The sequence below is a fragment of the Scylla paramamosain genome, chromosome 2 (genome assembly GCF_035594125.1).
Source record: "Scylla paramamosain isolate STU-SP2022 chromosome 2, ASM3559412v1, whole genome shotgun sequence".
NCBI lineage: Eukaryota > Metazoa > Arthropoda > Malacostraca > Decapoda > Portunidae > Scylla > Scylla paramamosain.
In genome coordinates this window covers 5,774,973-5,799,599 of record NC_087152.1, presented here as the reverse complement: position 1 = coordinate 5,799,599, position 24,627 = coordinate 5,774,973, and the positions used below count along the sequence as shown (strand labels likewise).

Here is a 24,627-nt window from a genome sequence, read left to right as displayed (position 1 = left end):
CCCAGAGGACTGATATATTTATCTGTTCACTGCTATTTCATTTATTGTGAGGAAGCCCCCAAAATTTCGTCGAGTAGGGATGGAGAGAAGCTGCCATGCGGTGCCTCCTTTGTTGGCGGTGGTCTTCTCCCCTTCCTATTAAGAGCAACGGAATGAAACCCACCAATGACAAGGTGTTACTCTCACTTCATAGTTGCAATGAGGGCGATTTGTTTTTCGTTGTACTGACTCAGGCATGTATCTACTCCCTCCCGGATTCCTCGTAACTGCACCGTATCCTCAAATGTGTCATCTCCTGATCTCCACTACTTTTAACAATATCTCGTGGAAGTTACTACGGTTTTCAAAAGTGCTTTCATGACTCGAAAAATAGTTTAACAAGAATTTTGCACCATTAATGAGAAAAAAAAAAAGCGAGAACCCGACTAAAAATTTCTTTGGCCAATGAAAGTATGCAATAAAAATAAATGCCAAAACCGTTTAATTAAGAATATGGGTAACAGTCAGTATCCGAATTAATGATACTATGCAGGCTCTTACCGAGAGAGAGAGAGAGAGAGAGAGAGAGAGAGAGAGAGAGAGAGAGAGAGAGAGAGAGAGAGAGAGAGAGAGAGAGAGAGAGAGAATTACTAATTTTCTCTCCTGCCCCAATGTGACTCCACGCCAAATCAGATGTATCAGTTGGACAGAGATGAAAGTCACTAAATGAACGAGAAACAACTTTCACATAACTATCATATCGAATTAACAACACACACACACACACACACACACACACACACACGGTTGAGAGGTAGAGTCTAAGTTGGAACGTTACGTGCACAGAGAAAGCTGGCTCTCTCATCGCCGCAATGTTGCATCTCTTGTTATCCTCTCCCACTATTTTCACGCTTGTTGCGTGCCTCTCCTCCCGTGGTCTCGCTGCACAAGACTTTCTTCTTCCTCTCATCCCTATTCTGTCCACCTCTCTAATGCGAGAGTTAACCAGCATTCTCAATCATTCATCCCTTTTTCTGGTAAACTCTGGAACTCCCTGTCTGCTTTTTTATTTCTTTCTTCCTTCGACTTGAACTCTTTCAAGAGGGAGGTTTCAAGACGCTTCACCTTCAACATTTGATGATCGTTTTTTATCCTTTTTTTGGGAACTGGCGCCTTAGTGGGCTTTTTTTTTTTACTACATTTTAGTTGTCCTTGGCCGGTGCCACTCTTACATAATTAATGAATAAATATATGAATAAATAAATAAATAAATAAATAAATAAAAAGGAAACTGTAAAATATTTATTATAATTCATAAAATTTCATATTAGGAACATTTTTTGCAGCAAAATCTGTTGATATAATGAGTGTTACGATAGCACTATTAATAGTTTTGCCTACAACAATTGTATCGAGAACATTCGTCACATCTTACTCCTTCCTGCGGTCACAGTAAAAGTGGTTCATTCTGTACAAAATATATCAGCTATACGAGAATACATTTTCCCTACTGTGGTCCGTACTCGGAAACCGCAAAATGCAGAAGATTCACCCATAAGTCTGAGGCAGGCTCAAGCACACAGATCACCAATGCGTTGACACCGTCCCACCACGCACTGACGCGTCCTCCGATTTTCTGGACTTAGCAGAAAAATAATATACCATCAACATTCTTTACTGACATTTGCTTATGAGTACTGGCCGAAAGTAAGAGGTAAAATACCATGAATTATCGAACCTGTTTTTCCAGCTTGTCTTCATTATTATTCTACTATTCGAAGCCTATTCGAAGCCCTTGAACTCCACACAGGTTCAAGCAAACCTGATGGAGGTGACCTTAAGCTCGCGGCAGCAAGCCTGTTTTCACTGTCGATTTCCTGCAGTGAAGTCTTTTCAGTAATCATACACGACAGAAAGGCACTTAAAACGTGGTCTCAAAACATGAACCGTGGTAAATATTCTCCGTAGACTATAAATTGTGAACTATGGAAGAGAAAAAAAGAAAAAAAATAAATAAATAAATCTCCGTAGACTTACAATCTCGGACAGCATGAAAAGTTTTAGAATCTAGATCTTCATATGTATTCGGATGCTATTCGAAGTCAAATCAATTGTTTCGCGGCGTAACGCCCGCATTTCCCAAAGTGTACTTAGAATTTCTTGTTAAAAGACAAACACGGTGCAATATTTAATTTCCACTTGACAAAGGTAACAACAATAACTTTAAACTGTATATTGAAGAAGCACACACACACACACACACACACACACACACACACACACAATAGCCTCTTACCCACATGATATTCAGTGCCTACTGACGCTATGAAGCTTCCGGAACTGACCTTAATTATTGCTGATAGCAGTTCGTTTTGTCACTCAGTGTCAGGCTCATGATACACCTAACTCCAAAGCTGAATGGTTTAATCAGTTTAATCAATGAATGGTTTAATCAGTCAGCAATGGTCATAAGGGTGCACACAGACAGCGCCGTGACCATGCCGTGGAGGGCTACACCAGGAATCTTCAGTCGACCGCATTTCACGAGCAAGGCAAGAATTCGGATCACATGAAAACAATTTTACATTCCCCGAGTTTCCTTTCATTACTATGATGCTTGACTTTTCAGATATTTATATAGCTTTCACCCAGTTTTACTGAAAGATACATCATCGGAATACGTACGGAACACTATAAACGTGAAGAATACTCGGAAATTTACTATCGGATTCCAAGTAATAACGAAAAACTAACCTCTGGACATGATGTCATGCAATTAATGGAATAGATCTTAATGTGCATTGCGGTTGTGTTTTCTGCTTGTTTTGATTATGGACTTAACGGTAGTTGACGAAACAACTCGTATACATGGAAATATAAATTCGTCGGTTGGTGTTCTGAATTAATTTTCAAGCATTAACTTTGAATATAACTCGTGTAAAAAAAAAAAAAAAAAACTCGTAGAAACATAATAATAAGTCGGTATCAAAGCGTATCTAAGATTTTTGGAAGAGACTACACAGATATTTCCTGAAGGCGAATGGAATACCTACCGATTCAACATCACCCCACGCTCTATTTATTTCATATAATAAATTGAAATATTCGATGCGATAAATCTCAGTAATCATGTAACAAAAAAAAAAAAAAAAAAAAATATATATATATATATATATATATATATATATATATATATATATATATATATATATATATATATATATATATATATATATATATATATATATATATATATATATATATATATATATGGTAGCAAAAACATCAATATGTGTCTATTGGTGCACCCTGACGTAGTTCATGTACCGCTCCCGATGCTGTGTGCTAGCCGAGAAGGGAGAGGTCATGGGTTAATAACAGCATTCACCAGTAATGATATTCCTATATTTCGTAACATAACTGTAATGTCCCTCAACCTGGGTGATTAACCTATACTTTGTAACATACAGTAATATATATATATATATATATATATATATATATATATATATATATATATATATATATATATATATATATATATATATATATATATATATATATATATATATATATATATACTCTCTCTCTCTCTCTCTCTCTCTCTCTCTCTCTCTCTCTCTCTCTCTCTCTCTCTCTCTCTCTCTCTCTCTCTTTTCCATCAAATGCATCAATGTGAGTAATTTGTGGAATCATGCACACTTAAACTTTTGAGGAAACGTTGTGTTGCCCCGTAAGTAATTGTGCATATTAACATTAACAGGGCAAACCGCATACACTGGCAAATAAAAATCAATACAACAACAACAACAACAACAACAACAACAACAACAACAACAACAACAACAACAACATCAACAACAACAACAACAATAACAACCGTAAGTATAAAACCATCACACACACACATACACACACACACACACACACACACATTTCTCAGTTGAACAGCGAAAAAAAATCATGTTTAAGGGTCCCCTTAATCCAGGAAATATTTGTTTCCCCCCTTTGCTTCCTCCCATCCCCTCACACGGGCTTTGCACCCATTAGTATTCGGCACAACCCGGCTTGCCTGTCCTGCCGGCGGGAGGGAATGGCGGCCGCGTGGGGGAGGAACGAACCAGTCTATATAAAGCCCTGCTCGGTGAAGCAACGGCAGCGATTGGCGGCTCCCAGTACGTTTACTTTGTACGCTATCCGCAAACCCGCCTGACCAGATCCTTACTATAGCTGTTCCTGTTGTAATGATGATAATGAGAAGAGGTGTGTGACGGTACGATTCTCAGTGATGACGCACGAGTGTGTCCGGTGGTGCGAGGGACGCCGCAGCTCGCCCAGCCACAAGCCAAGTCGCCCTCTCGCTCCTGCCAGGTGAGTCTTGCTCACACTGGGCGGGGACACGCTGTTGCCTCGGGCGCCGCAACTACTTCCACTCTTCTCTCAATCTGCTTTTTTTTTTCTTCTTCTTCTTCTTCTCTCTCTTACACCTTCACGTTCGTGTCTCAAAGCACGTAAACAATACCGCTCCTTTCTCCTCGCCTCACACTTCTCCAAACATCTTTATGGACACCTTCTGTGGTCTTGCAAACCTTGCATCAATCCCAGTGCTCTCACAGTTAACAATCCCACACGCCCGCACATTGCACTCCCTCCCCCTCCCCACAGCAAAAAAAAAAAAAAAAAAAAAAAAAAAAACAGCGGGTCACACATCCCGCAACTTTTGCCGCCGCGTGCTGGTGTGAATAATAGGACTATAAATTTTGTGCGAACAAACGAGACAATGAATATTGATGAGCCGCATAGATTACAGTTGATCGACAGTCAGTTGTCTATTGTGCCGGTTTACTCTTCCCGACAAAAATAAATAAACAAATGAGTTGAATGAAACTGATAACAACAGCAACAACAACAACAACAACAACAACAACAACAACAACAACAACAACAACAACAACAACAACAACAACAACAATAACAACAACGACATCAAGAACAACAATAACAACTCACCTCTGAGGGTGTTGCAAAAATTGTGTTGTGTTGATCATGAAGACGGATGAGATGTGATGTGATGCGGTGCGATGGATGGATGGATGGCTGGCTGGCTGCTGCAACGGCTGTGCTGCGCCCTCTCAGGAAACCCTGTAAAAAGTTCAGCACTGAATAGCCATCCTTATGATATTTCGAGTGCAAAATGCAGATAAGATTTTTTTTTCTTCTTGTGCTACATGTTTTAGAATTGGTTCTTCACAGCAATCACGAGAGGAGGAGCCTCCATGTGTGGCTGGCTGGCGTCTGGATGTCGTGTCATCGCCACCATCTGTTGAGTTACCACCGTTATAAATTTATAGTGCATGTCCAAGAATGGTGGTTTGTTCAAATTACGGGAATTCGGCCATAGCCTGTACTAATTTCGGGTGATAGCACGCCTAACAACATATTCATTTGCTGGAGTGACGACTAGGAGTGGCAGCCATCACTCCTGCACTGCTACCCATCCTCTCACTCGCTGTGCCCGCCCCAGCAGCCTCGCCCGCCGCACATACCTCTCGTGTGTCACCCGAACCAAACCTACTTCCTCCCCACCCTGTACCGTTAACAGATCATTGTCCTGAAGCGACCTGTCCTCTTCTTTATACCGTTTTTTTTTCTTTGTTCTGTTGAAAGAAGGCATTCCCATGCGACTAAATTTCCTTTAAGGTTCCGCCTCTACAGTCTTTCAGTTGTCAGTTTTGTGAAGGTCAGTGCGGAAGTCTCTTCCTGTTGGAATTGACATAAAGTTTAACATCTCTTGCACTGGCACTTAAATCTGCTTCTTCAAGAAAAGACGCAGAATCGGAGAGCTGCTTAATTTATAGTCTTCTTCTCGTCAATAAATTCTGCTCATGTCAGCCGCGCCGAACACTGGGGTTTGTGTTTACAACGACGAAATCTGGAGACCCGGAGACACTTCACATGCAGTTCTGCGGGAACATGGAGATCAAAGTAGATCAGAACTAGATCAGTTTCCTTGCCAACACACAGGTTTATACAGTTTTACAATCATCGCAGCTTCTAAACTTCAAATCCAGGAGCTACCAAGGAAAATAGTGATAGTTGCAACTTGATTAGAAGGCAAGCAATATTTACAGAATCTGGGATTTAAGCAATGGCATGCTGAGTGTGTACTTATCTATAAAAATAGTAATTCCGAAGAAACAGGTAGCTGCAGCCTGCAGTGTTGAGGTAAAAGCCTTGATTCCTCGCTCTCTCTGCTTAGGGTTCTAGGAGCGAGACACGTCCGCAGACGAGCATCCTTATAATCCATCACAGTAATTCCCTGCTTATAATTTCATTTCATTAAAAAGAAATAAACGCACCTCAATTAATTATCTGATAGAGTAAAGAGAATCACATTTCCTGCTGAGATCTCAAATTCATTTACGCCTTGTTAGTCGTATTCAAGTTTCAATTGATGAAAAAATAAACACTTACATGAAACAAATTAAAGCAAAGAAACAGACACTATAACTACAAAACAGACAATAACATAGACTATCTAGGCTTCCACAGTATTCTGTCAGCAGCGGACTCAAATGTTTTAACTTACTTCCAAGACATAATGTAAACTTCCAAGACATAATGTAAAAAGTGTATCATAATATGATCAACTTGCAATATTACGGTTTAAGTCTTGAATGCTGTGATTAGAAACCAAAGAACGAAGCTTGTTTTCGGATTTGAACTTAATCACCTATACTGAATGGAAATAAATTAATAGATATAATAGTGATATATATATATATATATATATATATATATATATATATATATATATATATATATATATATATATATATATATATATATATATATATATATATATATATATACATATTTATATACCTCCGTGTGTTGCCCTCGGTTCATAACAAGTGAGGTTTTCTCTGGCTTTGCAGGGGCGCCATGATCGTGTGGCTGCTGCTGGCAGGTACGTCACCTCCAACCTTGTGACCTGCGTGTCGGACCAGGTTGTCTCTGCTTGCTTTGTAAGAATATCAATGATGTTCGTATTTTGTGATTGCAATGTAAACTATGGAGTGACAGGGAAAACGTCTTCTGTTGTGGACATGTTGAGCATCACTGTTGATTCCTGGTAATTTCTCCTGCTGCAGACGTACTCGTGCATTATTCTTAACTGGGAATCAGGGACGTCCGTCACAGAGGACTGTGAGCGTATTGAACATTAATCTATCCCACTGAGGGGAATGTTATATTGTACACAACCGAGATGTGACGATGTCTCTATACCGGTGGTATCGGTCCATTTCTAAAAGTATCAGCTGATTCTCTGCCGATGCTTGAGAGGAATGTAATGTGTAGCACATCACTCCCTTAAAGTTGTTTCGTTAGATGGAGTTTCATGTTGAATAGGGATAAAAAAAAAAAATTACTGGTAACATGCAGTGATCTAGTATCATATATATATATATATATATATATATATATATATATATATATATATATATATATATATATATATATATATATATATATATATATATATTTTTTTTTTTTTTTTTTTTTTTTTTTACCTGGTGCATACTGACGCCGTGCGCTGCTTGGCACTGCTGCCGACACCCTCCCTCAACATAAAAAGTCTCTCTCTCTCTCTCTCTCTCTCTCTCTCTCTCTCTCTCTCTCTCTCTCTCTCTCTCTCTCTCTCTCTCTCTCTCTCTCCACGTTAGTTATAATTCTACAGCTTTAATATACTTTTTTTTTCTTGTGGACAAGTAGAGATGTTTGATTTAATTCCCATTAACTACACGAGTATGAGCAACAGTAACGGAATGCCACCATGCACTGGTCATGGTATCGATATCACTACAATTTTATGGTACTGTCGATATCAAGTAGTAAAAAAATCGTTACATCTTTAGTTCGAAATGTTGTGATATCTGAACTTCAAAGTTAGTAACACTACAGAATAAAGAATTATATATATATATATATATATATATATATATATATATATATATATATATATATATATATATATATATATATATATATATATATATATATATATTTACTTATTTTTTTTTTTTAGGGGAGGGAACAGTTTATTGCCTGGTGGAGGGATGTCTAGCTAGTCTCGCCAAGTCTAAAGTGCATCAAGGCCAAGAGATGAGAAATGTGTACAGCGCCGAGTGGGTTTGGCTCCCATCCACTCTGTGTGTCTTCCTCACCCACAAGTTCTCACTCACACTCACACTCACAAGTCATAGATATTAGGGGATCCGGAAACATGTGATTATTCAGTAATACTTCTTTTGTTTAGTGCGCGCGCGCGTGCACAGACACACACACACACACACACACACACACACACACACACACACACACACACACACACACACACACAGCTGTCACTAACTCTTCCTGTTGTTCGTCATATAACACCAGTGACGGCCGTGGCGGGTGAGCCGCCACAGAGGAGGTTCCTGCCCCAGGAGACACGCCTACAGTATGCCCGCACTATCGCCACTTCTATCCTGAGCCGCACACCCCCCGGAGCTCAGCTGATTGGCGCCCGGGGGGATCTACCACCGCTGGTAGATCGCCTGATATACAACGCTTCCTCTATCCGCCGTAACATCGTCGACACTTTTGACTGCAATGGTCGGGTGAGTGTGGATGCCATGTGACGGAGGCGTGTGGAGGACGGTGAATCAAAGACTGACTGCAAGATCAAACGCTTTATGATATAACTTCTAATCTAAGGAGAGAGAGAGAGAGAGAGAGAGAGAGAGAGAGAGAGAGAGAGAGAGAGAGAGAGAGAGAGAGAGAGAGAGAGAGAGAGACTAACAAATCTTATGTCATTCAACTGCCAGGTGTATGGCTACTACGCTGACCAGGACAATGACTGCCAAATATTTCACATCTGCGTCCCGATGCAACAGCTGTTCCCAGACCTGTACGACTTGGAGGATATCTTCCACTTCTCGTTCATCTGTCCTGGATACACCATCTTCTCTCAGGTAAATCGCAGCCTCCGCTAGAAAGTCTTAAAAAGTTAATGCTGGTGTAAGGGGAGCAGAACCAAGGAGGATGCGGTAAGCAAAGATTATAGGTATATTTATGCTTGTTGAGTCAAGAACCTTTGCTTTCTAGAGGCAAAGCTTGGGATGCGTTGTTTGGGCTTTGTTTGTACACTTGATTCATACACAGCGACCTAGTCAGCAGAAGAATGATTCTCTACTAACTTCACCTTGCATTACTTCAGGATTCGATGACATGTGACTGGGAGGACTGGGCCTTCCCTTGCCCTCAGGCGTCCGAACTTTACCACCGCAATAATCACTTCTTCGTTGTTCCTGCCGAGGACGTGCAACGGACAACTACCACTCCTAGCTCCACTTCCACCACGCAAACCCCACGTCCCACTCCCAGCCCCAGCCCCACTCCGCCACGCCATCCCCCATCGCTCCTACTCCGTGCCTCCACTCTCTCTCCTCCCAGAACGAGTCCCAGCCCCACTCCCAGCCCTACGAGTCGTTCCCCACTCCTGCGTCGTGGCTCCCCTCTCCCTCTCACCCACAGTTCAAATTTAAGAGCTGCCTTCCGTCGCAACCGCTCTATGCTTGTATTTTCCTCTTCGAAACGCTGACCCTCCGCAAGATGGCGCAGTGACTCATCCACCTCAATTTTTCAGTCCTTATCCTTTGCTTTCTCCTTCATTTTTCTTTGCTCCCTCTCTATCCCCCATGTCTTCCTTGATACGACCGGCTGAGGACGATCGGTCGCAACTTAGGTGATTTATGGGCATTATTATTTGTAAGGCAATTTTCCACAACCACGAACTGCGCCAGCTGTGTGTGTAGCGTGGCATCATAACATATTTACGCTTTGTTTAATAAAACAAGACCGAACCACTGGTCTTGTTCAGTGTACTGGACTCTTATCCTGTATTACTAGAAGACTCAGCCGCAAGGAAAAACCCTTGTAAAAAGACAATAAGATTTTATTTGTTTTATTTATTTATTTACTAATTTTTATTTTATTTTATTTTATTTATTTGTTTATTTTTCATTTATTCATTTATCTATTTATTTATTTATTTATTTATTTATTCTTATTCTTTTTTTTTTCGGTTCCTAATGATGAAGTTTAGAACCACATTTCTACATCCTGCAGATCTAATGCCTGTCTTGATGATGAGCATTAAAGCTACAAATAGACAATAAGACAAACAACGAAGAGAGAGAAAAGTAGTGGAGCGTGGCCAGACATACGGAGGAAACGCGAGGTTTGCAGTCATTGCGGCCGTTCTTTCCTGCACTTCCTGGCCTCTTGCGATACATCAAATTCGTGCCGCTACCTAATCAAAATGTATTTCAAGGCAAGACACGTGTATTTAGGAAGTATTTGAGCCATCCATTTATATTAACAAAATACATTCCAGAAATGTATTTTAGTAAGTACTGCATTTCAATAACCTTGAAATCCCATGCAGAAAATCAACACTACTTCAATATTACTGTAAGAACCTTTTATATTCATATACGCATTTGACCTATTGACATATATTTTCTTTTCCATCCTATTCATAATTCAACTTTGGGTTATGAGCACTTGACAGTGTTTGACCATTGGTAATGTATATGTGAAGAATCACCATAAAGGCAAACTGCCCCTACTAGAGGTTTGTGTCTAACTTATCGATGTCTTTTCAGTCCCTCCACACTTGTTTTTCTCTATGAATGAACAGTCTTAGCACTCATTCGTTTCATTTTCGTTACTTTACTCTAATGGGGAGTTTGTTGTGCAAAGGACAAGTGAAACCAATTAGTTCATTTGTGGATCAATCTGAGGAATCTCCCAGAGCCGACGAGGTAATACTGCAGTGTATGATATTCTAGAAATACTACGTATCCCATTATGACTACTGCTGGTACACCTTTTGGGATTGATTAAAAATTATGCTCTCACCCTTGGGAATAACATTGTTTACCTCAACCATAACAATGAATTCATAGGAATCCCTGCTGATCAGATGAAGCGAATGGTGCGTCAGCCCTAAATAATGTTATGGAATTGATTATATTATCAGTGCTGGTCAGTCAGTTACCATTATGTATTATCTTACAATATTAGCTGATATTCAACTTCTAAGTACTTTAAGGTATGGCACGTGGCCTGGGCGTTCCTTGAATGAGGACGCCTCAATGTCGTTTGTATTATCTAGAGAAAGTTTAGCCTTAGCATACAATCTTTTTTTTTTTATTTCTCAATGCTGTTATTTGGAAATGCCATTCTTACTTCGGAACTCATACCATAATTCAACTACCTTTTGCCCTACACTGTCAGCGCTATTGATATTATAACTACGTAGCACAGTCTACTACCTTGAGAAGTAACAAAGATTTTTTATATTTTCTAGATAGATAAGTACCAACATTGTTACTACATACGTTCCTGTAGGTGTGTTTATTATACAACCTTGCGAAGTAACAAAGATATGCTGTTGTTACGATCGACTGACTCTAGATCGAGCTTCCCTGCATAACAGGTACACCTCCCTTGCTTAACCACAAACATCTTCCTACCAACTAACTGCTACTTAAAAAAATCCTAAGTGATATGTAAAACTATCTTAACTTGCTGGTAAAGTTACCCATACAGGCACTTAACAATCTCCAAGGAGGCCCATTACAATCTCCAAAAGAGACCCGCAACAACCTCCTAACTAGCACGAAACAGTGCCCAAGTTACCACGATAGTATCGTAACTGACAATTAACAAGATCATATTAACTGACACTTAACAAAACCCAAACTGAGATGTAACAGCATCATATTAACTTGCACGTAACCATCTCTGGCAAGTCACAATTCCTGTATTAGGATGTTATAACAATTTCTACACACCAAAAGCAGTTATGGATCCAGACCCTAACACAGCGCCACATATAAGCTCTTCATTGATCACTATATTTAACAGTATGATGATGACCATGTAGATCACATTACCTTGATGGTGAGGTGTTGATGGATGGGGAAGTGGATTCAGTGGAGTGGAATGGAGCGGAGTGGAGTAGTGGTTCTCTTGGCCCATCCACCCTCAATCGCCATTAATCTTGATTCGTTGTAGTTTCGGATTACGTTCACCATGGTTCTTCACGTGTCTTTTCACTTTATATGATAAATTTGTGATAAATTCTTGTTTTATCTTTTCTGCCATTCGCTTCTGCACATAAGTAAAACGCAGCTTAGAACGTACTCTGTTATTCTGTTATGGGTGCAGTATTTGGAAGAAAGTTAGGTAATTACAGATAAACAATTTGGATTTAGATAAAAAAGATCGTGTGTTACAAATCTGCTGAGCCTTTATACAAGTGATGATGTGGTGCAAGAGAGATGGATGGATGGATGCTGTATATCTGGATATTAAAGAAAAAAAAATGCATTTGACAGGGCTCCACACATGAGCCTACTGTGGAAGCTGGAAAATGTAGGAGTATTAAAAGGCAAAACAAGACTATTTGAAGGACAGACAAATGAGGGCACTAATCAGAGATAATACTTCAAGCTGGAGCGAGGTAACAAGGGAAATGTATTAACACCTATTATGGTTCAGATTTACATGAATGATATGCAGAAACGATTAAATAGCTACATTAACATGTTTGCTGATGATGCAAAGTTGCTAAAAGCTATAAAGAGTCAACAAGAGGATTGTAAACAACCTAACATCTAATTCTTTATTTTTTTTCTATAATATAGTTAATGCAGAGTAATGTAGTTAAATCAAACCACCTAGTTACAGTAGGTTTGTTGCTGCTTGCTGGAATGGACTTGTTTGTGCCGCGCGATGACGTCACGGTCAGCTGGCGATGAAAGGTGCCAGCTGCTAATGGGAGGGCGGAAGGGTGCCAGTGATAGTGATAGTGGCAGTGGACTTTCTGCTGTCCAGTAAAGGGCGGAGACGGCAGCTGCACTTTCACGGCCTTGGTAACGTTGTGCTGTTGAAGGTGAGTGGACCAAGTTTGCTGACATATAGTATTTACCGTTTAATAAGTTTCCCTGTCCCTCCCTAAAGATGATGATGGAACGTGGTAATGTTTACTTGTCGCTGCCAAAAGGCCTGCTGACAGCATGCTGGATGAACGGCGACTTACGCAAAGGCGACTAGTCATTATTGACTAAATCCTGTCTATGTGTGTTTAATGGTAAATACTCTCTCTCTCTCTCTCTCTCTCTCTCTCTCTCTCTCTCTCTCTCTCTCTCTCTCTCTGCATTAGGATATGTATACTATATTTCTTCACAAGCCATTGTTTACAGAATTTCTAAAAAGAGGTAAAAACACTGCTAGTGTGAGGGCATGGGACAGCAAGTGGCATTCTTGTTCAGCAAGGCCGGGCATGAATGACGAAGTGAATGATTAGTAGCCACTGAATAAGGCAGGGCTTACCTGTAATTACTGGTTTGTAGTGTATTTGTGATGTGCATATCTTTCACTGCTCTCCTAAAACTTACTCCCTTTCTGCATGGACTTGTGCCAAGATACATGAATGCTACATTTTCCATTATATATGAGTAGAAGAGCATTGGTATGGGCAGTAGAAAACTATTTTATATGTTAAGTACTGCTTGCTTCTTTATTTGGTGTTAAGAATTACATTTTCATATTTGTTACAGTTACTTCTAATTTAATTGCTAAACTTAATGGATTATTCTTATTACATTAATATTCTTTTATTTATTTATCTTTATATTTTTATATTTATTTATTTATTTTAGTTTAGTTTACTTTACTTCTTTTATTTTTGTATTTATTTGTTTATATTTTACCACAGTAAGATGTATTCATATACTTTTATATATTTTCCTCATACATAATGTGTACACACAAATGCCACATAGTTTCTGGTTTCCTCCACTATTACTGAGGCAAAACTTTGAGAGAAATATTACATTAAAGGAGGATATACAGTATATGACAAATTAAATGCTTAATATATCACTACTAATGAAGTTATTTAGCACCATGACCATAAAGTGACATTTTGTAAAGTACTGTGAAGGTCAGGCACTAAAACATCACTGTGATAAATTGCAGCCCAGGGCCAAGGTAATTGGGTGTAAAGTAGAATTTTAAAGTGCACACTCATTTTTCTTACTAAACTGGCCAGTTTTATTACTTATTGCTATTGCCATCACTATAATTTTCTATCACGGGCATTCTCCATACAGTGCAGAGAGATGAATAAAATATGTAAGCGAGGCAAAGTACTGAGTAAAGCAATTCACACAAAGATTTGCACATCATTCACTACCAGTTTCTCAACAATCATGGTTTACATGTCTTAGATACTATCTAATTTTATTGAAATTTTCATAGGCTTATTATTCAGTATGAAGACTGACTTAGTGTTGAGGAAGTATACAGAATATTAGATTATTTATTTTAATGACTGTGTTGAGGAAGTATACAGAATACTAGATTCTTTATCTTAATTCACCTACATGCAAGGAGTATTAAGGTATTAAATCTCTCCACAGAATGGTTGGGCAATAGAGTAATTGATTTCTAAGGATGAATTTAACTAAGGTATTTAATCTGATCTAATCTAATCTGATGCCCATTCTTTTGAAGTTTCTCAAAGGTTTGGCCACAACAGAAGAGGCTCCATTAGTTTGTGTTCATACACTCCACCCTTACACACATTATCTCCTTCAGTCTCTCACCCTCAGGTATTTTAACAGTCATCTTATTTTATCTTCCTTTCATACCAACAACATCCACTCCACCTTTGTATGTATTTGCTCTTAGTTATCTCTCTCTCTCCCATCACCACATGACCAAATCATCTGAAGATATTGTGTTTGATCACTTCTACCACACCACTCTCCCTTCTTTCATCTTTAACACAACTCAACCTTCCAAGTACATTTTCATTACTTTCACCATCCATCCTATTCACACAGCCTCCCAAATAAAATAATTAATCTCCCCAATCTGATTCTTAGATCTTTGACCTTCATTCCACATCCCTGTCACACACACATACTTTCTTGCTAACACTATTCTGCTATCATGCAGTGACCTTTTGACTCTGTGTTCATTTTCTTACTTTTCATTTTACTTCCTATATATATATATATATATATATATATATATATATATATATATATATATATATATATATATATATATATATATATATATATATATATATATATATATATATATTATCACCACCCTGTGCTTTCTCTATCACTTGATTTATTGTCTTGTCTTTTATCATATCTTCCCAATATTGCACATGTTATGGTGCGGTACCTTCTTTATTTCTATGCTTATTGCCCAAACTTTCATCATATGCCCCAAATGTTGTTATTTATCTCTATATTAATTGTCATGTCTTTTATCATACACTTAAAAAAATCCTATTATTTATTTATCTATTTTTATTTTTATTCATTTATTTATTTATTCATTTTTCATCCTTATTAATACTTTCTTTCATATTTCTTGTTCCATATTTCCATGTTTGTGCAAGATTGACCCAAGGTGTTTAAACTCATCAAACTCTTCCATTATCTGTCCACTTAATTTTATTTCACACCTTATGGCATTCTATCCTTATTCTATATCCTAAATTCCTTTACATTATGATATTCCTTTTTTGAAGACCAACCCCCCATTTTTTCCTATTTACTTTCATTCTCAGCTTCTGCCAAACAACAATGAACTCTTACCAATTCTTGCAGATTCCATTTGTGTAATTATTTCCACCCAGAATTATGTTATCTACAAACAACATTTTATCCAATATTACCAATCCTTGCTTTTCATCTGTCACAATTCCATCTATTAACAAATTATATAATTAAGGTTACATGTGAGTTATTAAGTTTCATTAATGAAATACTACCATGTATTGATTTAAAAGTGGTAAAAGCATTACATTATAATTATTTTCTTGAGGTATATATTTTTCTTTTCCAAATGAGTGAAATATCTCTTGGAGTCTGTAAAGATCACTCACATAAATATCTAAACTTTCCAGTTATCTTGAGTATACCTTTTTATGCTTGTATTACAGAAAAAATACTGTAATCAAAGTTTGTAGAGTGAGTCTTGAGATCCACCACAAACCAGGTGGAGTGTTGGTGGCTCACCCAAGAGACGGCATGACTGACTTGGCACCCTATGACCTCCAAGTGGGTGGCCACCACAAGGGCAGTCAGTCACGTGAGTACTCACCTCCCCTACAAATTAATTCATCTTTCAATGTATGAGTATGGTTGTCCTTCCTCTCTTGTTTGCTCCAAATCATAGTGGATTTTTTTTTTTTTTTTTTTTTTTTTTTTTTTACTGTTCAGTATTTAACAAAACATGATGATGATGATGATGACTGGCTGTTCTATTACAAAAGTAAGCTCTGATGTCTTTATTATGCTGTTGCTGGTTGTTGTTGTTGTTTTTGTTTTTGTTGTTGTTGTTTGTTGTTATTATTATTATTATTATTATTAATTATTATTATTATTATTATTATTATTATTATTATTATTATTATTATTATTATCATTATTATTATTATTATTATTATATTATTATTATTATTATTATTATTATTATTATTATTATTATTATTATTATTGTTAGCAGTATTATTATTATTATTATTAGTAGTAGTAGTAGTAGTAGTAGTAGTAGTAGTAGTAGTAGTAGTAGTAGTAGTAGTAAACTACCATGACATCTTTGATTATTACTACTAATTATATATATATATATATATATATATATATATATATATATATATATATATATATATATATATATATATATATATATATATATATATATATATATATATATATATATATATATATATTAGTTACAAAAATATTCCTTTATACAATTCATTAACCTGCCTTTAATTGTTTAAAAATTGCTTTATTTGTTGAGAAAGAGTGAGATAACTACTTATTGTAAAAACTGCATGTTTGCACCTGAAAACAGTGTTGTGCTCCAAGAATCCAAAAACCTGGGAGCATGTAAAGATGGAAAATGTGTTGTGCCTGAACTAAAAAGGTAACGGAAACATGAAGCAGAACTCTGCACCTGCTGAAGCTTTGGTAAAACTAATGGGATAGCTGTGATGCTTTGGAGTTCAATTACTGCCTAAATCCTTTGGAATATAAACTCTTCATCTCTACCACTCATATGTTGGCTTCCTTGTGTGTTTTTACCAGTCCCATTAATTACTGGGAAAACTGGTCACCTTAGAAGGTAATTAAAGGCAGTGTATTGTTCATTATTTACTATACAGAATACTACAATGCTTGGAGTAGAAGACTGCTCTGTACCCTCTCTACCAGGTGACATCGAATCTTATTTTCATTACAGAAGTAGGGTTTTTTTTTCTTTCTCTTTATTATTGTATTTATCATTTATTCGTTTATTCTTATTATTTATTTTCTAACACTGTCTGCCACCAAGTGTGTTGTTTCCACCTCAGCATTACCCATTGGTGAGGGTGTTGATTGCATCCTACTCCAGAAATAGTATTATTGTGTATAGCAAAGAAAAAATATTAAACAGCCTTTCCCTTGCTGCCGGAAGTAAAAAGTTTAATACAAAGTGGAGCTGCTACATATACTGCTCACCAGAAGAGGCTGTGAATGATGCTCAAATATGGTGCAGTAAAGACAGGGTTATTATGTGCTTAGTTGTGTAAATACTGTAAAACTGAATACTTGCAACTACATTAACTTCATTATTTTAAGGTAAGTTCTATAATATCCTATTATGATAAATCTAAATATGCTCTTTCAAAAATATACGTTGTTTTCCCTTAGATGAAAGAAGCAAGTAATTCCTCAGTATTATGGACCTTGGAAAAAAATGCAACTAGAATCTGGAAGCAAGTAATCTTCTGTCATTATTGCTGGGTTATAATGCAGTTTTCCTGCAGTTCAGTTAGTTCATTCCTGTAAGTGAAAAGTATAAGGAAAATTTCCAGTGGCATACTATAATAATTTAAAATATACATATGCAGTGTGTACTAGTAAAACATCTTCAGTTTTCTCTCCTCTCTAATTTGAAATATACATTTGCAGTGCATACTAGTAAAACATTTTCAGTTCTCTCTCTCTCTCTCTCTCTCTCTCTCTCTCTCTCTCTCTCTCTCTCTCTCTCTCTCTCTCTCTCTCTCTCTCTCTCTCTCTCTCTCTCTCTCTCTCTCTCTCTCTCTCTCTCTCTCTCTCTCTCTCTCTCTCTCTCTCTCTCTCTCTCTCTACAGTATGAAGGATAAAAATAACTTTTTAGCAATGATAATGGTAGGTTTCACTATATGTGTTACAACAAAAGTTTTTATTCAACAGATGTGCTAAAAGACAAGAATGGTAGAATTTTGAAACCCCTGAAACTCAATGCCAACCCAACCTTCAATCCTAATGTGGAGGTCACCAGCAGGGAGAATCACTCAGAGGATGGTGAGTATTGAAATAATCAATGTATTGAAATCATCTTCCATTTAGACAATATCAGTGGCAGATTTCAGGCAAATCTGAGAAATGAACTCCAGGAGGTAATCTTTCCAGTTACAGAGAAAATAAAAAGTATAACTGATGAAGAACATGAAGTAATAGACATTATTCCTGAATATTGTTACTCCTCACAAAATAATTGATATGCTGTTCCCAAGGTGTGCAATTGCTTTGCAATTACATATTTTGAATACAGTAGGTAGAATGTCACCTCCCCAAAAAAGATCCAACATAACACATATTCACAAAAGCATGAAGCATCTTCACTGATTTTTAATTATATAATTTTTAAGTACAGTGGGTTTTTTGGATCAAGAGTTGGGTTTTTAAAACTTACAGTAAGTTGGGTCTGTCAGCATATAGCTGTTAATGTGTTTATAGGAATGTCAAAATTTAAAGTGTGAATTGAAGGTCACTTTCCACCATGTTGATTTTTAAGAGACCATGAAATGCAAGTAAATTTACTGTTATCACACAGCCATTATTATGGATTATGGCACATGGGTTGTTGTGGGATTTGCCGCTACATTTCTCTGTTGATCATATGCTTGACAGCATCATAGCACTCTAGGCACACCACCCACCCTCACTCAGCAATAAATGCATGTGTCAGCACTCTCAGAGCTCTCACAGAGATCTGAGTACTGTTTTTTGTCTGCATAGCCCAACTTCCTGTTTACATCTGTAACACTTTTTCAGCTGTATTTTGCATCAGCAGAAGTGAAGATGGGTCCTGTCATCTTGTCTCATGAGCAAAAAGCTAGAATTCTGGCATGGAAGGCAGAAAGAGTTCCAATGAAAGAAATATTTAGGAGGATTAGGCAAGGACAGTCAAACATCAGGTGGCTTCTGGCGGTTGCTAGGGTACTGCCACCGACTATGATCTCACAGACTAAAACATCTCCAGGAAGGCCAAGGAAGACTTCCAAGAAAACAGACATCCTCTTAAAAGCAAGAAGTGATGGAAGATCCATGAGTTACTGCCAGTGAACTTAAAAAAAAAAAAAAAAAAATACAGCATTGTTGGGGAGGACAATCCAACACCAACTTTTGAAGGACCTGAACTTGCCCACTTACATGCCTGCCTGCAAACCACTTCTCACAAAGCAGATGGCCAAGAAACGGTTCACGTTTGCAAGGCAATATGAACACTGGACAGAAGAGGACTGGCGTAAGGTTCTCTGGAGTGATGAAAGTAAGTTTTTATGTGTAAGAAAATGACCAGTAATGATTAGAAGGACAAAAGGCTCTGACAGCTACTTGTCATTTTACATGGAAAAATCTGTCAAACACCCAGATGGAGTGATGGTTTGGGGATCATTCAGTGATGTAGGAGAGTGGGGGAGTTTGTATTTCCTGCCAAAAGATGAGACAATGAGACAAGACAGGTACCTCCAAGTGCTGGAAGACCATATGCTACCTGTTACGGAGTTGCATGGCTGTGGGAGTTTCATGCAAGATTTGTGCGCCTTGCCATACAGCAAAGTCAGTTAAGAAGTGGCTGAATGAGCAAAAAATCAATATGTTGGACTGGCATGGGAACTCACCTGACCTTAATCCACATGAAAACCTGTGGAGCACCATGAAAAACCAACTTATCACCTGCAGTACATCATCTGTTCCATGCCTCATCCAAGAAATCAATAACTTAGTCAAAAGGTGGAAACTTGAGAGTGAGACAGGTACCTTCACAAACTTGGTTGATTCCATGCTAAATGAATCAAAATGGTCCTTAAAGCAAAAGGACAGATGACAAAGCATTAACAAAGGTGCTTTGGGTCTATGTATCAATGTTTTATTAGTAAAAGTTTGCTTTTTGTCTATGGGGGAAAGGCAGGAGGGAGACACTATCTTTTTCTGTGGACACTGTAGTCACAATCTTTCCCTCTAGTATTCAGGGTTGGTTATGGTAGTGATATTACTATTTTCTTATTGGTATCAGATTTATAGCATAATTGAATGTTCATTTCTCATTCTGCTCAACAGAGCAAGTAAGCATATAATATGACCATTAGATCATTTGTCCTCATAGAAATTAATTTATGTATATCACAGAAGAAAGGCACATAAATATAATAGTAATTGTTAAATGAAGAAGAGTTCTTTGCTTTGATACACAAAAATTATGACTTCATACTTTAATTTTTCTAAATATTTTCAATTTCTTTGCCAGAGCTACTGCCAGTATGTCGTGATGAGCTCGAGTTCTATCAGCGCATTGCCATTTCAACCAATCCTGATGATGTCTCTCTGCTGCATCTCATGCCATCATTCTATGGCACACAAGTTGTTCAAGGACCTGATGACAAGGGTGAGAGAGAGAGAGAGAGAGAGAGAGAGAGAGAGAGAGAGAGAGAGAGAGAGAGAGAGAGAGAGAATGGAATGAACAGATGAGAGAATCCTCTTCATCTGATTTATTGTCCATCTTTTCATATTTCTGTGAACCAATTCTTGATTATAATCTAGCTTTAGTCTAGACAATATATGTTAGGGAAAAGAATGAAATACTGTATATTAGCTGAGAGTAAGTTTTCTTGTAATTTAAGTTGGTGTTGATTGTCTTCAGTCTTTGAAAAGTTTTACATGTAACATACAGAGGAGTTACATCTGTTGTTGGGAGACCTGACGTGGGGCCTGCAGCATCCCTGTGTTGCAGACATCAAAATAGGTCGTACTGACTTCTATCCTGGCAAAAATTCAGTAAGTTTGGTCCTTCACCTTCAGTTATAGAATATTAGATTGTGCAGTAATTTTATCACCATGGCTTGTGTGTACAGATACCTAACTTCTGAATATGACTAGCTCCATACCAGAGCTCCGTACCAACTATGTACTAAAATAATTATTTGCCAGAAATTTTATTCTTACTTTTTCACTGCTTAAATATGAATATAATATATCATATTTACTACAAAAAAAGTGTGAATAGAAGGCAGATTCTTTTAATTCTGTATTGCGATTTTTAATTTGATGGACATGCTGTTTAGATGATTTTTAAAATTATATTTCTTGTAATGATTATGAAATATACAAAAAAAGAAATATATATATATATATATATATATATATATATATATATATATATATATATATATATATATATATATATATATATATATATATATATATATATACGAGTATATATATATATATATATATATATATATATATATATATATATATATATATATATATATATATATATATATATATATATATATATAGTTGACTTTGTTGTTGTGAGCTGTGCAGTTTCTCTCTCTCTCTCTCTCTCTCTCTCTCTCTCTCTCTCTTTGAAAAGTGGACTTTTTGTCCTATAACTCAGGTTTGTAAGCCATAGATGAGCAGTATTTAGTGAAAGGCAGTACTCTCCTGCAGTTCTCAAAAGAATGTACACTCTTTCTTCATTGTGTAGTCTGCAGCTTACTCTTGGAGCAAAATATACACACTTAGTTCATTAAATATCCATTCCTTTGCAGAAGAAACGTGGTGTGCTGCATGAGCTTGGATTTCGCCTCACAGGCATGAGAGTTGTGCAAATAGATACTGGTTCCTTAGGTACTAGATCGAGCAAAGATGATTGCAAAGCATGGACTACACCACAAATGCTTGAAGGTCAGTGGTGTAAAAGAGAATGGATTTAGTTACATATTCATATTTACAGTAAAACCTTGCTAAGTTAGACTAAATGAGAGGTAAGCCAATCCAGCTTAACCAAAAACCTAACTTATCTGAGCCCAGTCCTGCATTTAAATTCCTTGACCCAAAGGTATTCAGCAAGCCTCAATGCAGCATGCTTCATGTCCAGACTTCGCACTGTTATCCCTTTCAGTTCTTTCTTGCACATACCATTTGTAGACAGATTTGTCAAGATTTTCATGTTGCACCTTCCTCACTCTATACAAGTCCTTCTTTTTCCCTTAAAAGTGTCCAACTTAACCAATATCCAACTTAAGGGTTTCTGACTTAGTGAGATTCTACTATTATTTAAGCATCAGATTTTGTAATGTGATGGTTAATGCATTCCCATATACAGTATTCATTTTGGCCTTCTTATAAAGTTTATAGTTTATAAGTTCAGTCTGAAAGATAGCTTTGCATAGCAAGTGACTAACTGTGACTTGGCATTGTGCCAGGTAGATGTGAGCATGGTAGATCCAGCTGAAATCATAGTAGTTCAATATTTATGGTAACATTTACATACAAGTTCTGTTGTACTGTGTAGATTTTCAAGTTTAGTATGAGTAACAGTTGTTAATGTTGGAGAGAACCTACACATGAGGGAGAAGAGTGAGGGAAAATGGAATTACTAAGGCTGTGGGTATCATCAATATAAATATTGGAAGGTCTGCCATGGCTCTCCATAACATTTGGGAACTACCTTACAGTGAGGGTATGGTGAAGTTTGATAAGCTATAACTTTGATAAGTTATGATAAATATTGTTGTCATGACAAGTGAGAAAAATGACAGCCTGCTAGAATCATGCTTGGCTTTGCAGTTAATACTTTCCAGTAATGATACAAATTTTAAAGTTAATCCAGTTTCCCAAAAAAGTAATATTCAGCAGTATGTCTTATCCATGTCATTATCCAGCTAGTGGAAAGAAATTTGACAATAAACCTGCATGGGTGACATAAGTACATCCTATGTGGATGTGTGCATATGGGCAACTTGTCATGGTAATCCCTTTGTTTGATAGATCTTAACTAAGAGAAATATTTTGTAGTTTAATAAGCTAAAAGAAATAACTTTGGAACTACAGTTTGTAAGGATGAACATGGAGAATGTTGTAATTTTTCATTAAGTATCCAATAAGGCATAGTTAAAGTTAATAAAACATTAAGTTAATAAAACTGAAAAATAAATTTGTGCAAAGTTTGTTTCACTTCATTTGCTTTTGGTATGAAGCATTTTGAGCAAATAAAATATTTTTTGTGATAAAATACATACATTATTGTAATATATTCCAACAGTCTATACATTGATCAACTTATTTTTCTGGAAAAAAGTCATACATATGTATAATATACTTCACATTATCTTGTGTCTAAAAATGAAAGAAATATGTAAAGCATCATGTACAAATTTTTAAAAATATTCAGTTTCAGAAGAGAAAACTAAAACCAAGGTTCCATAGGTCCTCTCTCTAAAATGTACTGAAGTACGGTATCATAAAAAGTTACAGCACATATTCCAGCCAGCCAGTAATATCAGTCTCACTTGTCAGGTTTTATGAGTATGATTACACCAGAGATGGTTCAGCATGAAGTTTAAGGAAAGTAGCAAATTGTTGTAAAATTGTTGTTTAATGCTCATTTTTACTTCAAATATACTTATTGAAGATTGTTTTGTATCATATGAAATATGAAGCTTTCTTTATTTTAAAAAAGATTCTTTGATTTAGGTTTGGATAAATTCTGCTATGGCACCACTCGTGTATCCACCTACCTGCGACACTCCATCGTGTCCCAGTTACAACACATTCACCACTGGGCTCTTTCTCAGCGGAGTTACAAAATCAGAGGAAGCTCCATCTTGGTAGTGTATGATGCAGAACAGTTGACCTCAGTGCCTCAGGATATTGTGAGTGGAAAATCTGTAGTGGCTGGAGAAGTGTGGCCCAAGGTTATAGTGAAAATGATTGATTTTGCACATGTGCTACATTCCTTTGGTGTTAGAGATGAAAATTATATATTTGGATTGGAGAACCTTATTAAGTACATAAGTAATAAAGAAAATGAAAATTTGTGAAAACAGGCCATCAGTTAACTGCAATCATGTATATGTGCAAATTCAGTGAAGGCAGTGAGCAAGCAGTAAAATTAAACTACCTGTTTCTTAATCTTACACTCAGACAGTTTTACACACAGTCATGTATAGTGATTGCCTCCAGATATTTCTTAAAGCAAGTACTCAGGAATTACACTTTTAACACAAGTACAATTATTAGAGCCTTGATATCCCAGTTTATTCTTTTAAGGTATTTTGATACACTTGTAAACCATTTTATGGTGGTTTCTTTTCTCGGATGTAATATTATAATCAAGGAAATAATACTCAGGAAATACCTCAAGTTTTCATTTCTTCCTTCACCTTGAACAGCAGGA

General features: G+C 36.9%; 2 protein-coding genes across 7 annotated transcripts; both read left to right on the top strand.

Annotated features, from left to right (window-relative positions):
• Positions 1-4,054: 4,054 nt before the first annotated feature.
• Positions 4,055-9,979, top strand: LOC135109131 (uncharacterized). The gene is made up of 5 exons (XM_064020224.1): positions 4,055-4,350; positions 6,918-6,949; positions 8,425-8,645; positions 8,853-8,999; positions 9,245-9,979. Exons 1-5 carry the CDS (start codon positions 4,268-4,270, stop codon positions 9,626-9,628), a joined length of 867 nt encoding a protein of 288 aa, XP_063876294.1. The 5' UTR covers positions 4,055-4,267; the 3' UTR covers positions 9,629-9,979.
• Positions 9,980-12,843: 2,864 nt separating this feature from the next.
• On the top strand, positions 12,844-24,588 carry LOC135109107 (uncharacterized). 6 transcript variants are annotated; one of them, XM_064020198.1, is made up of 8 exons: positions 12,858-12,991; positions 14,617-14,714; positions 16,070-16,218; positions 18,354-18,464; positions 20,692-20,829; positions 21,115-21,218; positions 21,998-22,133; positions 23,925-24,588. In XM_064020198.1, the coding sequence occupies exons 3-8, from the start codon at positions 16,158-16,160 to the stop codon at positions 24,269-24,271; spliced, it is 897 nt and encodes a 298-aa protein (XP_063876268.1). In that variant the 5' UTR covers positions 12,858-12,991; positions 14,617-14,714; positions 16,070-16,157; the 3' UTR covers positions 24,272-24,588. The 6 variants fall into 6 exon arrangements, with proteins under 6 accessions (XP_063876249.1, XP_063876268.1, XP_063876276.1 ...); XM_064020172.1 differs by lacking the exon at positions 12,858-12,991 and adding an exon at positions 13,010-13,189; XM_064020179.1 differs by lacking the exon at positions 14,617-14,714 and having other exon boundaries at positions 12,844-12,991.
• Positions 24,589-24,627: the final 39 nt, after the last annotated feature.

What these genes read in the sequence shown, in the direction of transcription:
- LOC135109131 (XM_064020224.1), top strand. Translation starts at nt 4,268, where the DNA reads ATGACGCACGAGTGTGTCCGGTGGTGCGAGGGACGCCGCAGCTCGCCC. An exon ending in CGCCCTCTCGCTCCTGCCAG is followed by an intron (nt 4,351 to 6,917) that starts GTGAGTCTTGCT and finishes CTGGCTTTGCAG; the next exon opens with GGGCGCCATGATCGTGTGGC. An exon ending in GATACACCATCTTCTCTCAG is followed by an intron (nt 9,000 to 9,244) that starts GTAAATCGCAGC and finishes GCATTACTTCAG; the next exon opens with GATTCGATGACATGTGACTG.
- LOC135109107 (XM_064020172.1), top strand. An exon ending in TCAAGGACCTGATGACAAGG is followed by an intron (nt 20,830 to 21,114) that starts GTGAGAGAGAGA and finishes TGTAACATACAG; the next exon opens with AGGAGTTACATCTGTTGTTG. An exon ending in TCTATCCTGGCAAAAATTCA is followed by an intron (nt 21,219 to 21,997) that starts GTAAGTTTGGTC and finishes ATTCCTTTGCAG; the next exon opens with AAGAAACGTGGTGTGCTGCA.